Here is a 17,988-nt window from a genome sequence, read left to right as displayed (position 1 = left end):
TATTGAGTGTTTCAGTGAATTTTTCGTATCTCAGGCACATTTTGGCACCTTATAATGTGGCTCAGTACACTCAAGATAAGTAAATCAAAAGTGCTTCTCCACATATGTGAGTTGTATGGCATGAGCTCTTAAGGCTAAGTAGAAGCTGATTAAAAGAATCCATCAAAACTACTGCTATGGATGTAATTGATGAAAGGTAATGGAGACCTCCCCACCTTTTTTCTTTGCATTACTGGTGAGTTAATGACACCTAAAGTCACTACTGTCTAACTCCTTTCAGCTCAAGCATATGGCGCCTCATTGCTCCTAGTAGGGCCTAAATATCCCTAACATAGCAGGGGGCAGGGGAGCATGCTAGCTTTTTCCCAAAGCAGTGGATGGCAGCTTCATGACATCTTTGGTTCATCTGTATTGTCTTCTCACATTTTTGTTGGAATCTTTAAAAGGCACAGCCCTACATCTTTCCCCCAGCTGAGACTGCAAGAGTCTCCAGCTGACTTATTCAAAGCACTTCTTGCCAAGGGTCCAGCAGCATGGGAACTTACTCAAATCCAGTTGCTTGGAAACCACTGTATCTGGCTTGTCCTCCTTCCCCCTCCACAGTCCGCCCCCTTATACAGCAGGCACCCAAACATTCCTAAAGTTCATCACTCTCCACTACACTCCGAGAAGAGCATGAATACACCATTGTGCTTTCCATGGAGGAGAAGGCAGAGAAAATGTCAAGTCCTTTACTGGTGAGAGATCCGTAGCGACTGCCACTGGGCCGGACAGACATGGGTGTTGGGATCTGCTGGTGCCACTGAGCTGGAAAATGGACCAAATAATGTGTTACAAAGGAATGCAGTCTAGCAGATACAGTGTATGGGTGTGTTCTGTCCTCATTCCAACACGTTCTCTAAAATGCACCATTTGTAAAAACAATAAGGTCTCTCCCCTGCTGTGAACTAGGCTGGCCATCTCTTATGCTCCTAATGCCAAAACTCTGGGACTATAAGAGTGGCTGACTAAGGTGATTTTTCAAAATATGACCTAGGATGGGGTCTTCCACGGGCAGTGTAGAAAGAGCTTCAGGCTCTCAAGAGAAGGTACCTGAGAAGGTAGAGACAAGAAACTTGAGGAAATGGAAGCCAAAAGATGGTTCTGGACCTCTCAGTAGTACCTATTTCACACCCTAATCACTAATCAGCCCCTACCTACCCACCTCCCTAATCAGGTTCTAATGAGTTACCGCAAGAAGAATGAAAAGTAACTTCTGTTCAACCAATCATGGTTCAGGTACAAAAGAGAATGTATTAGAATTTCCATGTTTAGCAAGCACTGTTTTTAGCAGAGATGATCCTTAGGCTTGAACATGGCCTGAGTGAAATATCCATCCAAACTGCTCTTATCTTTTATTCAGAAACTACTGAGCAATCTTCTGATTAGGTTTCCAGGGACCTTGATGTGGAGAAGGGGGAACACCGGGTGGGGAACATTGATGCTATGGTTCCCAGGAAGCTATGGACCTTTTTAGCATTCTGATTTATAAATTGGGCCTTTGTTGATTTCCTTATTTTGAATCAGTTTTTTAGAGTCTAAATACCTCCAAATGAATTGATAAAATCAAATATTGGAAGCTACAATTCTAATAGTGATTCTGCTGAAGAATAGGCATTCAATAAAGCCACAGTGAACAGCTAGTCAAGTCTCTGCTCCAGACATCTTAACCAGCCTACTGTAATTGCTTCTATTAGAAGCCCTCCTTCGGATGAGAGAGGGGAGCCTGTCCTCAGACAGGCAGGAAGTGGTGGGAGAGGGGGTAGGGGATTGATTTTAGCCCAAGTCCTCCATCCTCTCCTCCACTCCCAGGTTCCCAACTGAGGAAATAACACCCCCTATTGTTGGTGCTGTGCAACCAAGACAGAAGACAGAAGGGTGAGCCAGGACAAACAACCAGGAAAGGGAGAAGGATTGGGACAAAACTTATCTATTTCAGGGCTTATTGGTACTGGGTTTCTTGGCTGGAGACCTAGTTCCCTCTGGTATGGTGAAGTGGATGAAATGGATAAGGGACTTAACCTAGGTTGAACTATATCGATGGCCCTCTCTCCCCGCCCCCAACCAGGGGACAGTACATTAGGGTCAGCTTCCCTCACAGTTGAATTTCTTTTCAAGTTCAAGGATAAAGGAAAATAATCAGAAAGCTATATATTTCCCCCAAGTATTAGAAAATGGCAGGCCAAGGTCCTACCTGCATGGTACTAAAAAAGGGATACATCTAGTATGCACCTATGAAGAGCAGGGACCTCAGGTTCTAGACACAGTGACTTCTATTTGTAACTTAGGTTAATCATGTTGAACCAGTAATGAAAAAGAAATTTATTAATTATTTGGGCACCTGGGTGGCTCAGTCAGTTGCGCAATGAACCGACTCTTGGTTTTGGCTCAGGTCATGATCTCACAGTTTGTGAGTTTGAGCCTTGCGTCAGGACAGCACAGAGCCTGCTTGGGATTCTTTCTTTCTCTGCCCTTACCCCACTCATGCGTGTGCTTGCTTGCTTGTACACACTCTCCTTCTCTCTCAAAATAAATAAATAAACTTAAACAAAAGAAATTTGTTAATTATTAAATTATTTTTTAAAACAAATTTTAAAGGAGAGGAAAAAAGAATCACCCTTTTGGATTAAGGAATATGTCTCCAAAAGTGCCAGTTAATGTCAAAATTATAGACAAGATGCATAGAGTACATTAATAGATTAATAAAGATGAACTTGTTGGGGCACCTGTGTGGCTGTCAATTGAGTGTCCAACTCTTCATTTCGGCTCAGGTCATGATCTCACCATTCGTGGGTTCTTGTGGGTTCGAACCATACGTTGGACTCTGTGCTGGCAGCATGGAACTGGTTTGGGATTTCTCTCCCTTTCTCTCTGCCCCTCTCCCACTCGTGTGTGTGTGTGTGTGTGTGTGTGTGTGTGTGCGCGCACGCACACACACACACACACACACACAGTAAATAAATAAATATTAAAAAAGATTAACTTATTAAATCTTTTTTTTTTTTAATGTTTATTCATTTTTGAGCGAGGGAGACAGAGAGTGAGCAGGGGAGGGGCAGAGAGAGAAGTAAACAGAGAATCTGAAGCAGGCTCCAGGCTCCAAGCTGTCAGCACAGAGCCTGACGTGGGGCTCAAATCCACAAACCGTGAGATCATGACCTGAGCCAAAGTTGGATGCTGAACCAACTGAGCCACCAAGGCACCCCTAAATCCTTTTGAAAATTAGAAACATGGCTCAAAGGAATGGTACAAAAACCTGGATTTGCATCTCGGCTATAGATACTTAACCTCCCTGAGCCCAGATTCAGGGCTGGATCCCACGACCCTGGGATCATGACCCGAGCCAAAATTAAGAGTCAGATGCTCACCTGACTGAACCACCCACGTGCCCATCTTCAGCATTTAAATGAGGGTGACAACAGGGGCCCCTGGGTGGCTCAGTCGGTTAAGCGTCTGACTTCAGCTCAGGTCACCATCTCACGGTCCGTGAGTTCGAGTCCCGCGTCGAGCTCTGGGCTGACGGCTCAGAGCCTGGAGCCTGCTTCCGATTCTGTGTCTCCCTCTCTCTCTGCCCCTCCCCCGTTCATGCTCTGTCTCTCTCTGTCTCAAATAAATAAATGTTAAAAAAAAATTAAAAAAAAATAAATGAGGGTGACAACAATTGCAATAATTGGAAGGTCCTAAGGGTACCATTTTGTAAATTACAAGTCATTATACAAATATCATTTGATATTATTATTAGGACAGCTATTATTAGTCTGGTTGTGGGATTGGCACAATAAATATTTATGGAATGCATTAACAGGTGAATGAGGACAGGACAATTCTGCTGGGTGGAGGTATGTGTGGGGGAAATGACAGGCAGTGGGGAGGGAGTTCCAGTGGGTGGCCCATGGCATGAAGGAGACAGCATGAGATGCTAGATGATCAGAAGCACAAGCATGGTTAAACTCTGAAATAGCTGTAATTCCTAGTAATATAGGTCTTTTTTGGGAAGAAACTTAAGCTCATTTAAATGCAAAAGTGTGCAAAAGTGTACAAAAGTATACAAAAATATACAAAAGCATTGAGGCGACTAGGGTGAAATGATTTTAAAAATCCATCGTTTAAGCACTAAAATATAATCTAACCAATTCAATTATGGACACATACTACGCCTATCCTTAAAACATTTTTTTCAAGCTGCCTATCATACACAGATGTTCAACTGAGGACGTTACACCTACCGTATATATCCAACCTGGCAGTGCACGACACGATGCCAGCTTCATTCTTGGCTGACAACGTGTACCATCCAGCGTCAGATTTCTTGGCTGGCTGAATGAGGAGGCAGACATACCCTGTTGCGTCCTGGTGCATACTAGAGAAAAGAGAGAACATATCTGCAATTGCATCCAGGGGCAGAAAAGGCCTTAGGGAATTCAGGGCTCAGGGAAACTCTCAGGGCAGATCCAGCAGGGCAGCGCTACCCTCCTCCCTGACCCTCCAGAGAGGCAAGGGAGACTCAGCTTAAAGCAGTTATCAAAGGCAAACTGAAAAGTGGAAAGGAATCACAAAAGAGCAGCAGTTAACCCGGTGAGGCCCAGATGAAGGTTGACAGCCCAGGCTGAGACCTGTTCTTGCCCTTCCCACTGTTCCACCTCTCCTGGAGTTATACTCCCCCCCAGAGGAGGTGCCCCCACTTGTCACAACCAAAGTCCAGAAAAATCTCTTTTCCCAACCTGATTGGACATTTCAACAAGAACTTTGCTAAGAAGCTATGGGAAAGTAGACCAAGATGGGAGTCCAGGGATTGATATACTGTTAGTATGGAGGGGTTATTTCTTAATGTAACCAACTGAGAATGTGTAGCAGTTAGCTTAATACAAAGGAGCAAATCAGCATGTTGTTCCCTTATGTTTCCTTGATATCAGTAGTTCTCAACCTTGGCTGCATATTGCAATCCTGGATAATTACGCTAATATTTCAGGCTGGGTTTAGCATGTTATATTAATGAGTTATATTAATTGATTAATTAATTAATTATTTAAACTTTATGCCCAATGTGGGCTTGAACTCACGACCCCAAGATCAAGAGTCACATGTTGTACTGATTGAGCTAGCTAGGTTGCATTAACATAGACTGAAATGTTAAATCAAGAACATTTTCTGTGCTTGCTAAAGTTTTACCAGAGAAAAATCTTGACCTATGTAGACTTCTTAGATGCCAAAATTCTGTAAAGCTTGACAGTTACAACATCCTCTGGGACAAATTCAGTTTATTGTGAAAAAATAATTCTCAGTAGAAACTTTTGTACACAAGCTGCCTTTGTGTGCTTGCCCCTCATGGAGTAAAACCAAAATGGCACAGATAAGGTTGGTTAGAGGAAATGTAGCAAGATACCCACTTTTGGTAACTGGATCCTTAGTTTCTTTCCTTTTCCTCCCTCTCTTCCTTCCTTCCTTCCTTCCTTCCTTCCTAAGTAGGCTTCATGCCCAGGATGGAGCCCAACGTGGGGCTTGAACTCATAACCCTGAGATCAAGACCTGAGCTGAGATCAAGAGTTGGACGCTTAACCTACTGAGCCACCCAGGCACCCCCTTAGTTACTTTAAAAATAACCATGTAGTGATGGATAGAGAAGGAGTTACTGCCTTAATGTTTTGTTTTGCTTTATCTTATTTTAGCATTTTACTATCAAAGGGGTTTTCTGTGTACTAATATGACTGAAGACACATGACAAAAAAATGCAAGGTCTTCATTTATTCTGTGTACATTTTTAAACTTAAAACTTAAAGTTTTTAACAAAATCAGAAATTAAAGAGGAGAAATAACAACCAAGCCCACAGGAATACAAAGGATTATAAGGGAATATTATAAAAAATTGCATGCCAACAAATTGGACAATCTAAAAGAAATGAATAAATTCTTAGAAACATATAACCTCCCAATACTGAATCAGGAAGACATAGAAAATTTGTACAGACCAATCACCAGCAATGAAATTGAATTAGTAATCAAAAAAACTCCCAAGAAACAAAAGTTGAGGATAAGATGGCTTCACAGGTGGATTCTACCAAACATTTGAAGAAGAGTCAGTACCTCTTCTCAAACTATTCCAAAAAAAAAAAGGTTGGTTAGATGAAATCTAGCAAGAAGGAAGGTAGGCTCCCAACTTCATTTGCTGAGGTCAGCATTACCCTGAACCAAAATTAGATAAAAATACTACAAAAAAAGAGAACTAGGGGCGCCTGGGTGGCTGAGTCGGTTGGGCATCCGACTTCAGCTCAGGTCACGATCTCACGGTTTGTGAATTCAAGCCCTGCGTCGGACTCTGTGCTGACAGCTTGGAGCCTGGAGCCTGCTTCAGATTCTGTGTCTCCCTCTCTCTTCCCTTCCCCAGCTCATGCTGTATCTCTCTGTTTCTCAAAAATAAATAAACATTAAAAAAAAGAACTGCAGGCTAATATCTCTGATGAACATAGATGCAAAAATCCTCAACAAAATAATAGCAAACTGAATTCAACAATATATATTATGATCGTGATTCCACAATCAAGTGGAATTTATTCCTGGCTTGCAAGGGTGGTTCAATATTCACAAATCAATCAATGTGATATATCACATAAACAAGAGATGGATAAAAACCATATGATCATTTCAATAGATGCAGAAAATGCATTTTACAAAGTACAACATCCATTCATAAATAGGTTTAGAGGGAACATACCTCAACATAATGAAGGCCTTACATGAAAAATCCACCGCTAACATCATACTCATCGGTGAAAAACCGAGAGGTTTTCCCCTAAGGTTAGTAGCAAGACAAGGATGTCCACTCTCACCACTTTTATTCAACACAGAACTGGAAGTCCTGGCCACAGCAATCAAATAAGAAAAAGGAATAAAAGGCATCCAAATTGGTAAGGAAGTACAGTCTTCACTATTTGCAGGTGACGTGATACTATATATAAAAGACTCTAGGGGTGCCAGGGTGGCTCAGTCAGTTTGGTGTCTGACTTTGGCTCAGGTCATGATCTCATGGTTCATGGGTTTGAGCCCCACAATAGGCTCTCTGCTGACAGCTCAGAGCCTGGAGCCTGCTTTGTATTCTTTGTGTCTTCCTCTCTATCTGCCCCTCCCCTGCTTGCACTCTGTTTCTCTCTCTCTCTCAAAAATAAATAAACATTAAAAAAAAAAAATCCTAAAGACTCCACTAAGAAACTACCGGAACTGTTAAATTAAGTCAGTAAGGTTGCAGGATTCAAAATCAATATACAGAGATCCACTGCATTTTTTAAAAACACTTTTTAAAGTAAGCTCTACATCCAATGTGGGGCTTAAACTCACAACCCCAAGATCACCAACTGAGTCAGCCAGGCACCCCCTGCATTGCATTTATATATACTAATAATTAAATAGCAGAGAGGGAAATTAAGAAAACAATCCAACTTATAGGTGCACCAAAACAAAAACAAAAACAAAAGAAACCCTAGGAATAAACTTAACCTAGGAGGTGAGAGACCTGTACTTTGAAAACTATAAAACATAGATGAAAGAAATTGAAGACGACACAAACAAATGAAAAAATATTCCATGCTCATGGATTGAAAGAACAAATATTGTTAAAATACTCATACTACCCAAAGCAATCTACAGTTAGATGCAATCCTTATCAAAATACCAATAGCATTTTTCACAGAACTAGAACAACTGATCCTAAAATTTATATGGAACCACAAAAGACCCCAAATAGCCAAAGCAATCTTGAAAAGAAAAACAAAACCGAAGGTATCACAATCCCAGATTTAAAGTTGTACTACAAACCTGTAGTAATCAAAACAGTATGATACTGGCACAAAAATAGACCAATAGATCAATGGAACAGAATAGAGAGCCCAGAAACAAACCCATGATTATATGGTAATTAATCTTTGACACAGGAGGCAAGAATATGCAAGGGAAAAAGACAGTCTCTTCAACAGATGGTGTTGGGAAAACTGGACAGCTACATGCAAAAGAGTGAAACTGGATTACTTTCTTACACCATACACAAAAATAAACTCAAAATGGGTCAAGGCTCTATGTGAGAACTGAAACCATAAAAATCCTAGGAAAGAGCATAGGCAGTAACTTCTCTGACATCAGTCATAACAGCATTTTTCTAAGTATGTCTCTCGAGGGAAGGGAAACAAAAGCAAAAATAAACTATTGTGACTACATCAAAATAAAAACTTCTGCATAGCAAAGTATACAATCAGCAAAACTAAAAGACAACCTACTGAGTGGGAGAAGATATTTGCCTACGACTTATCTGATAAAGGGTTAGTATACAAAATATATAAAGAACTTAATACAACTCAACACCAAAAAACCCAAATAATCCAATTAAAAAATGGGCAGAATACATGAACAGACATTTTCTCAAAGAAATGCAGATAGCCAACAGACACATCAAAAATGCTCAACATCACTCATCATCAGGGAAATGCAAATCAAAACCACAATGAGATATCACCTCACACCTGTCAGAATGGCTAAAATCAACACAAGAACCAACAAGTGTTGATGAGGTTGTGGAGAAAAAAGGAACCCTTGTGCACTGTTGGTGAGAATGCAAACTGGTGCAGCCTCTGTATGGAGGCTCTTCAAAAAATTAAAAGTAGAATCACCATATGATTCAGTAATTCCACTACTGGATTTTTATGCAAAGAAACAAAAATACTAATTTGAAAAGATGTATGAACCTGTATGTTTATTGCAGCATTATTTACAATAGCCAAAATATGGAAGCAACCCAAGTGTCCATTGATAGATGAATGGATAAAGAAGATGTGATATGTGTGTATATATATATATACACACACACACACACACACACACACACGCGCGCGCGCGCGCGTGCATGTGCGTGCACCCGCGCGCACGCGCGCGCGCGCACACACACACACACACACACACAGGAATATTACTTAACCATAAAAAAGAATGAAATCTTACCATTTGCAATAACATGGATGGATCTAGAGAGTATAATGCTAAATGAAATAAGTCAGTCAGAGAAAGACAAATACCATATTATTTCGCTCATACGTGGAATTTAATAAAAAACAAAGGAATAGAGGTGCTCTGGTGGCTCTGTCGGTTAAATGTCCGACTTTGGCTCAGGTCACGATCTTGAGGTTCATGAGTTTGAGCTCTGCATAGAGTTCTGCGCTGTCAGCACAGAGCCTGGAGCCTGCTTTGGATTCTGTGTCTCCCTCTCTCTCTGCTCTTCCCTTGCTGGCACTCTGTCTCTCTCCCTCTCAAAAATAAATAAACATTAAAAAAATAATTTAAAAAACCCCAAAGGAACAAAGGGAAAAAAGAAACAAACCAAAAAACAGACTCTTAACTATAGAGAACAAACTGATGGTTTCAGAGGGGAGGTTGGTGGGAGGATGGGGGAATAAAGGAAAGGGATTAAAAAGTACACTTATCTTGATAAGCATTGAGTAATGTATAGAATTGTTGAGTCACTATATTGTCCACCTGAAACTAATATAACGCTGTATGTTAGCTATACTGAATTTAAAATTTTTAAAAACCCACTAATTAATCTGGAAAAAAATTAAGGTTTTGAAACTGTGGAACATCTGTATTATGGACTGTCCTTCAGGAACAAAAAGAAATTCTTGATACGTACAATGATGTGGATGAAATTCAAATGCATCATATTGGGTGACAGACAGATTCAAAAGACAACAGACTTATTTGGGTGCCCAGGAAGCCCCACTAAGTTTGGAAGTCCCTTTGAATGTGGAAGCAGGCTGTACCTGATCCTCTCTCTGGTGAAAGGGATGGTTTCGTTGTCCTTCTTCCAGTAGAACACGGGTGGCGGCATGCCTATCACACGGCACTCCAGCCTCACTGGGTGGCCTTCGGGAACGCCGCTGTTCTGCAGTTTCTCCAGGATCACAGGTGCTTTCTTCACCTCTTTGGCTGAATGAGAAGAAGGGCCATTCTTGTTTGAATAGTAAGTGCCTTGGGGTTCATGCTTCAAACTCATTACAGTTAAAGAATTTAGCAGAGTAGGCACCCCCCTCCCCGACTTTACCTTCTCTTCAGAACACTTTTTACCTCTCTAAGTGAAGATTGCTGTCTTGATAAAAGCTCCAGAAATGATTTAAAAAGAAATAATGAAACTTTCACTTTGTATGAGAGACAACACTCAAGGACCTGTGCTGCACATGGGGGATGCAAATAGTGGGTGTGGAATTTAAAGAGTTTCTTTTATTCTCAGCAGTAAATTTTGAGAAACAACAGACTTTAAATACTAAATATATCCTTTCTCTTTTCTAGAGGAGTTTATTTTGTGGAAGGCATATTAATTTTCCCTCAACTATTATTTTGAAGAAGTTTATAGCTACAGAAAAGAAGTACACTACATTTTACAAATATTTGAAAAATGTTTATTTATTGTTTTTGAGAGAGAGAGAAAGAGTGCAAGCGGGAGAGGGGCAGAGAGAGAGGAAGACAGAGGATCCAAAGTCGGCTCTGGGCTGACAGCAGAAAGCCTGATGTGGGGCTTAAACCCATGAATTGCAAGATCATGACCAGAGCCAAAGTTGTACACTTAACCGACTGAGCCACCCAGGCACCCCGAGAGGTACACTACTTACACACACACACACACACACACACACACACACACACACACACACACACATTATGCTTCCTAAGGAGGCCTTTTTTGGGCAAAGATACCTCATATTTCAGGATTCCAGAGTCAATATTTGCAAAATAGTGGGGGGAAAAATGAAAGCTTACAGTTAATATGTCCTTGTAGAATGAGCTTTTCCTACTTTGTTGGGAGGAAAAAATTAAGAGTGAGAAAAAGAAAAAGATATATGGGGCAAGCAGCCACTAACCTATAGACAGGATAGCATGCCGAAGCCATCCTTGTTTCTGGTAGGGGCCACACATGGGAGAAAGCTCAGCACTAGAATTCATGTATTCTGAAGTCTAGTTTTGGCTAGACTCCTGCCCTAAGGGCTGGTATCAACCAAGTGATGATGACTCGTCATTATTTGTAGGCATTACAGTATTTTGTTCATATCATCTCATAAGGTAAAGGTTCATTTGCTTAGTTATCAACTCAACATTTGGTGAGCACCGTTCATGTTCTAGACACTGAGTCAGACACTCGAGATACACCAAAAAAGTCAGAATGTCTGACTTTCGAAGCTTACAGTCTCTTCAGGAAGGCAAAACAGTTACATAGAAGGCTGTAAGTGCTCTGAAGAGCCCCTCCTTTTCTTTAAAAAAAAAAAAACTTCTTTTTAATGCTTATTTTGAGAGAGAGAGCAAATGCGAGCTGGGGAGGGGCAGAGAGAGAGAGAGGAAAAGAGAGAGACAGAATATGAAGCAGACTCTAGGCTCTGAGCTGACAACACAGAGCCCAACACAAGGCTTGAACCCATGAACCGTGAGATCATGACCTGAGCTGCAGTCGGACACTTAACCGACTGACTGAGCCACCCAGATGCCCTGAGCCCCTCCTTTTCCAAGTGCTGTGGAAACAGAGGAGGATGTGCCTTGGTGGTAATGTTTGAATTAAGCCTTTGACAATGAGGAGGTGGTTCCTAGGCAATGAAGGGCATTCCTGGTAGAAGGATCACTGAAGCAAAGACATGGAAGCTTGGGGTAGGGCCAAGATTCTGGTGTGTTCCAGGAGTGATGAACATAGGGCAAGTGACTTAGATTTAGTGATAGTCAATTAACTAATGAATTGATTGATTGATTAACTATTACAATGACTCCCACACAAGGTACCACATTATGTGTTTTAGCTTACTGATATGTCTTTGAAAGCAATGTAGGAAATAATGGCCCTTACTACATGAAGGAGAAATTGAAATGAGGTTTGGTGGGGCAAAGGACTAAGGAATTCTGTCAGAGGCTGTGCATATTTGGGCAGCAACTTTGAAGGGAGTTATGTTTAGGGGCCCCAGCAGCAAACCTTACCTACTACAGTGAGCTCCAGACTAAAGGAATTCTGTCCAGTTTTGTTGGTAGCAATGCATGTATACGTCCCCGCATCACGTTGAGTGAGTGGGTCAATGAGCAGAGAGTGGACTCCAGTCTCCCTGACCAACATCTTGTGGGAGGCGTCTGGTAGCACAGGTTGGCCATTGAGCAGCCACGTCAGCTCTGGGGGCGGTAAGCCACTCACCTAATAAAGAACAGGACAGCTGAGGCAAATGGCAGACCGATGACAGGCAGATTTATTTGGTGGCTGAATTCTTTATCCTTGTCTGGCACCAAATAGATAGTGAGAAAATAAATGGGGTGTGTTTTCTACAGGGGCATCAGGACAAGAGGGGTCTGGATGGATGACTGCATTAATTTAAACTGTATAGTATTTTGACCCCAAATCAGGTCATGATTATATTCTAGATTAGAATAAATAAGAAATAAAAAATTAAATAAATAGGTAAAATAGGCCTGCCACGTCAGTTTCACAGATGGTATATTGCTTACATACTAACAAGCAAGAGGCAGCCAAGAAAAGGGCAGACCTTAAACTAGAGTTCTCAAACCTTGCCGTGTATTATGATCAAGTGGGGAGCATTTGAAAATCTTAATGCCCATTTACTATATCAAGTCAGAATCTCTGGGGACGGGAGCTGGAATGGGTACCTTTTAGGGTTTAGCATGGAAGAAGTAACAATCAATCCCGAATATTATTTAGGCAGACATTGGCAGAGCAAGAACCACCTGGAGAAGTGGATTCCATGAATGCTTAACCTCAAGCCTTTACTAATTTGCATCTAAAATTTCCACAGCATTCTGATCTTTGGGGTGAAAGAGGTGACTTAAATTTCTCTTCATACTGAGAGATCTCCATGTTGCTCGACTGAATATAGTTTCTGGTTGAAGAATTAGAATGTAGAATAGTTAAAGGTGGTGGCTGTTGATTAGTATGAGAAACCGGCTTTGATTTTCATAAACCACCTTGGAGCCATCTTTTCATGACTATAATTTTTTTCAAAGTCTATATATCACAGCAATTCACCTCAAGGATACAAAAATCACAGTTTTGGCTTTATAGTAATAAAGACTTTCCGGGCACCACATGGAAAATGTCTAAATTATAGCAATCAATCACCTCTTTGGTTGTCTTTTACAAATTCAGAGTTAACTTGATACAATACCAATGTAATTTTTTCCCAATGAAATCTTATTAAGATGTAAAGATTTAAAAATTTCATGAAATTCTTTTGTCTGGTATTAAATGCTCTGTAAAAGCCTTTTGAGAAAAGAAGTGATCTATCTCCCTTCCCCAGTCCCCCTTTCCCAAAACAAAACAAAAACCAACCCAAAACAAAAAATAAACACAAAACAAATACAAACAAAAGTAAGTGCAAATGAACAAATGCAAAATGTGAACAGATCTGGAACCAAGGATGGCTATTAGAGTCTACCTTACAGTCCAGTCGACACAGGCGCCCCTCGTGAGCTACCATATCCCCAGGAGCCTGCAGGAAATGTGGCCGGAAAAAGCGTTCCTGTAGGGGCTCTTTGTCTCTTTCTTGTACTCGGGACCTTCCTCTATAAAAACAAGCATGTTCAGGCATTAAACATAGAAACCAATTTATAAACTTATGACAGCAGGCATTTAGGCTGGGCTATAGAGCCTAGAGAACAGATATTTTCTGGGGGGGTGGGGTGGGGAAGGAGGTCGCTCTACCATAAACAAATAATAAATAACAAATAATAGTGTGGAGCTGAGGTAAAAAACAAAGTGGTAAGCATTTCATACACGTAGGATTATCTTGTGAGATCTGTAATCAAATAAACAGGCTTTAGCTTCTTTCTCTTTGAAGTCATCCTGGGTTAAGTGGCTCAGCTCTTCTTGCCTTGGCTTTGACCAGTTGTTCAAAAGTTTCAAAATAAACAAATAAATCAGTATTCAAGCTGAATCTCAAATGAGAGCCAAAAAACAAGTCCTGTTTATTACCCAGAACAAGGCAGCTGCAATCCCTGTGTCTCTAAGTAATAAAATTTAACCTGGCTATAAATTATGGCAGACTATTAAAGATGATCATGAACTTAAACTGGTTAAGACGGACTCACAGTAACAGCTGTTCTTGAAGAAAAAAAAAATGAAGAAGAAGGTATAGTTGCAGTGGTGATGAAATACTGTATCTGAAACGTGGGTCACTATTTTTGCTCCTTTGGTAAGTCAAATATAATTCATCCATGTCAGCAACTGTGGAATGCTCTGCTAAGACTTAGTGGCACCATAAGACTCAAGGGGAAGCCAGGCTCTTAATTCTTAGTGGTTAGTAAAATCATGGAGGAAGAAAGCCAGTTGCTATGTTAGAGGCAACTGTTATATTGGGGACAACAACAACAAGACTAATCAATCTATATACATATAATCATTAACAGTTTATATATTATTAAGGAAAATATGGCAATTTAATTCAAAGACTCTGGTTTTACATATTACCTGTACTGCTACTACTAATGGTTACAAATTTTGAGCCATTAAAAGTGTGCCACAGGGGCACCTGGGTGGCTCAGTCGGTTGAGCGTCCGACTTCAGCTCAGGTCACGATCTCACAGTTCGAGCCCCGCATCAGGCTCTGGGCTGACGGCTCAGAGCCTGGAGCCTGCTTCCGATTCTGTGTCTCCCTCTCTCTCTGCCCCTCCCCCATTCATGCTCTGTCTCTCTCTGTCTCAAAAATAAATAAACATTAAAAAAAAAATTAAAAAAAAAAAGTGTGCCACGGACCAGTGCTTCTCAAATATAATGTGCTTCTAAATCACTTCGGGATCTTATTAAAATGTACATTATGACTCTGTAGGTCTAGGGTGGGCTTGTGATTCCACATTTGCAACAAGTTCCCAAGGGATGCTGATGCTGCAGGCGAGGGGCTACATTTTAGGTAACAATTTGTAGACCCAACACTTAGATGCTCATTGTGGTGGGTGGATGCTTGGGAAGGGCTAGAGAAGGGAGATTCTTACTGTCTTTACCTGTGAGACTGACCACCAGATGTTAGTCGACTACGAATGGGCAAACCTTGTACCATCAAGTGGCCAGAACAGCTGATTCTCCCCTGAGAAACAAAAATGAACAAGATTAAAAATAAGAAGACTTCCACATTTTTTTCAGTTTATATAAATTTTTCTGTGCCAGAACATTATGAACGTTTTGGCAAACTATTAGGAGAAAGAAAACTTGGGGGTGGGAATGAAAATAATAAAATATGACTCGTTAGATCACTGTTAATATTTCAGGGGGGATTTTTAAGAATATTGTGATGACTTTCATTTTGAGCTTGGAAATGAACAGAGCACAGATGTAAAAAAATTTGAATTCTTGTGCACTTAACATTATCTGCAGCAACATGCAGAGACCCTGGACAAGTATATTATACTTTTCTCAATAGAGATTATCCTCAAAACTAACATTTTAATAAGAAGAGTGGGTGAGAGTAGAAATTATAGTTGTATATTTTCTGTTCTAATAGTAGTTGAAGATATTTATTCTGCCATATCTCTTAAGGGAATTTTAAGTCTTGATCCTTGATCTCATTCAGAAAAGGAAAGTGAAAGATTATGGCTTTCCAACTTTTACCAAAAAAAAAAAAAAAAAAGACATTATGGATTTGAGGAATATTTACAAGCCTTTTTGGAGTAATTTGCTTGTTCTCTAAAGAACAAAACAAATCTTTTGATAGAATGATTTAGAGACTTTTCAAGAGAATCAATGAGTTGATAAGCACAAGATTTAGCCTGATACATCTGGGACACAGCGAACAGATACTACTAATGTCCTTTGACAAAGTCTGAAGGGTTGAATGACCCATCAATGGTCATTTTAAGCTGTGATACTGTGCTCTAGTTACACACAATCACAATGCTTCTATTCATTTTCCTCAGCAATGCTTAGTAACTCGCACTTCTCAATGACATCAACTGCTCCTCCCTCAGAGTGCGGCACAGCGCAGGACCCTGCTTCTGCACCTGGGGGTTGGCAGCCATGATAGTGTAGTTGCCATCGTCGTCACTGGTGGTGGAGTCAATGTGCAGAGAGCAGGTCCCATCTCCTTCTCGCCTCATTTTGCAGTGCTCATTTCTCTTTGAAATCTGCTTCCCATCTTTGAACCAGTAAACCTGCAATGAAAGATAATCAAGGAGAATCTACACTGTTCTGTACATCTTTTAAAGTAGGAAGTAGGGTGAGGCAAGGGCAGATTGCCATCTCTACAAGTGACCCATCTCTTATAAAGCACTTAGAAAAAAATTATAAAATATATTCAAATGACTGTATAATATACTGCTGAATTTGTACATATACAGCGCTTAGGTCAAAATTCTGTATAACTTAGGATTGAGATCAAGCTTTTGGCTCTTTTTATCGTATTTCATAATTGCTTAAAAAGCCACCCCAAGGACCAGACATGTCTCCAGGGGCAAAAGAATGAAAACCAGGAGGCTGAAGTTTTCCCCATTGTCCTATTTACAAGCTCAAGTCTTCTGCAGTCTCAGATCTCAGGGTCTACAGTAGCTTACCTTACTTGAAAGGTTAGTATGGTTTATCATACCAAGTGGAATGAGGCCAGGATTCACTTGTGAAATTTCTCATCTGGCTAAAATTTAAATAAGTATCTTTTTCATGTTGGGTTCTGCATGGATCAAGGAGATCTCTCAAAGACAGGAGGGTTAAAGTACTGATTGCAGCTGTTCTCCTCTACATTTCCTGGTTACCTAACCATACATGATAACAGCATGCTAATGTTTGTGAAAGTAGAGTGGAGAGATCCCCTACCACAGCCACACCGGGTGTAAATCCTTCTTTCAGATGATTGCCAAAAAAATCTGGTGACTCATAAGATTTTTCAGCAGCCAGTGATAACGATATGACATTTTCAGCATTTACCCACCTAATAGTAATGATACAAATATAGTTCACTTTGTGCAACAACAGACACTTTGTGGGTATTAGATAAATGCTAAAAAAAAAAAAAAAAAAAGAAAGAAAGAAAAAAAAGAAAAACATCAATTTGGTGAGTTTGGTGGTTGAGGGAATCAATAACCCAAAATGGAGGATTATGACTAAGAAGTTTATTTTAAACTCTTATTAAAATTCTAACTTACTTATAAATCAGATTTATTTTTGGCCTAATTATTTAACGATCTTATCCATGACTATCTCTTTTTAGTTAAATTATCTGGGCCTTGTTAATTTTCTGGTATTGATTTTTATTCCGTCTGTAGATACATCCCTAGAATCTGATAGGATTTTCTCAAAGGCACTGTCTACAGTTGTGTGCTGTTTGTTGGCCAACTGGCTGATCATCTTCCCCTACCTTTGGAACAGGTATCCCAACAATTTTGCAGGTGAATGTCACTGGAGAGCCTTCTGTAACACGGAAATGCTTGAGTCTTTTGTCAAAGATGGGAGCTATACACTTGCCCGTGGGGATCTCATCATGTTGGATTTCATCATCTGATTCATCAACAGGGGTACGTTCCAAGCGAAACTCTATTTCATTCATCAGCCTCTGCTCAAAGCTTGAAATTTTGTACTCCTGTCAAAATGGCAAATATGTTTAAATTTAAGTTCTACGGGTGAGAAAGAAGGTATTTATCAGTATAATTTACGGATGGAACTTTTTAAGATTCAGATTTATATCATGGAAACCCAATAAACCGGGCATGTTCCATTTCCGGTTCCTCACCATGGAGCACTAAAGGAGATGCCAATGTCTCTACTATAATCCCAAACTGCCTGAGTGAATCCTGATTCCTCACCTTGAGTATGGAGCCCCAGTAGCATCCTGTAGAGAAATGAAGATGGAATGTAATTTCCATTACTACTATTAATGTCTATTTCAATATGTAGAACTTCCTATTTGATAATATGGCAAAACTATTCTGAACTGCATTCTGATGTACGCCTGCATCACCAAC

The 17,988-nt window shown here is 40.3% G+C and overlaps 1 protein-coding gene across 1 annotated transcript in view; it reads right to left on the bottom strand.

Annotated features, from left to right (window-relative positions):
- Positions 1-389: 389 nt before the first annotated feature.
- MYPN (myopalladin) overlaps positions 390-17,988 on the bottom strand; it is a 75,557-nt gene continuing 57,958 nt past the window's right edge. The window contains exons 12-19 of the mRNA XM_042908369.1: positions 17,385-17,606; positions 16,039-16,188; positions 15,046-15,128; positions 13,485-13,611; positions 12,025-12,232; positions 9,834-9,999; positions 4,266-4,399; positions 390-807 (exon numbers count right to left, since the gene is read on the bottom strand). Coding sequence (XP_042764303.1) covers positions 638-807; positions 4,266-4,399; positions 9,834-9,999; positions 12,025-12,232; positions 13,485-13,611; positions 15,046-15,128; positions 16,039-16,188; positions 17,385-17,606 — 1,260 coding nt within the window. The 3' untranslated portion in view covers positions 390-637. The remainder of the gene's footprint in view (positions 808-4,265; positions 4,400-9,833; positions 10,000-12,024; positions 12,233-13,484; positions 13,612-15,045; positions 15,129-16,038; positions 16,189-17,384; positions 17,607-17,988) is intronic.

This window comes from Panthera leo, chromosome D2 (genome assembly GCF_018350215.1).
Source record: "Panthera leo isolate Ple1 chromosome D2, P.leo_Ple1_pat1.1, whole genome shotgun sequence".
NCBI lineage: Eukaryota > Metazoa > Chordata > Mammalia > Carnivora > Felidae > Panthera > Panthera leo.
The sequence above is the reverse complement of the archived record's forward strand: the minus strand, read 5'-3'. Positions and strand labels throughout refer to the sequence as shown.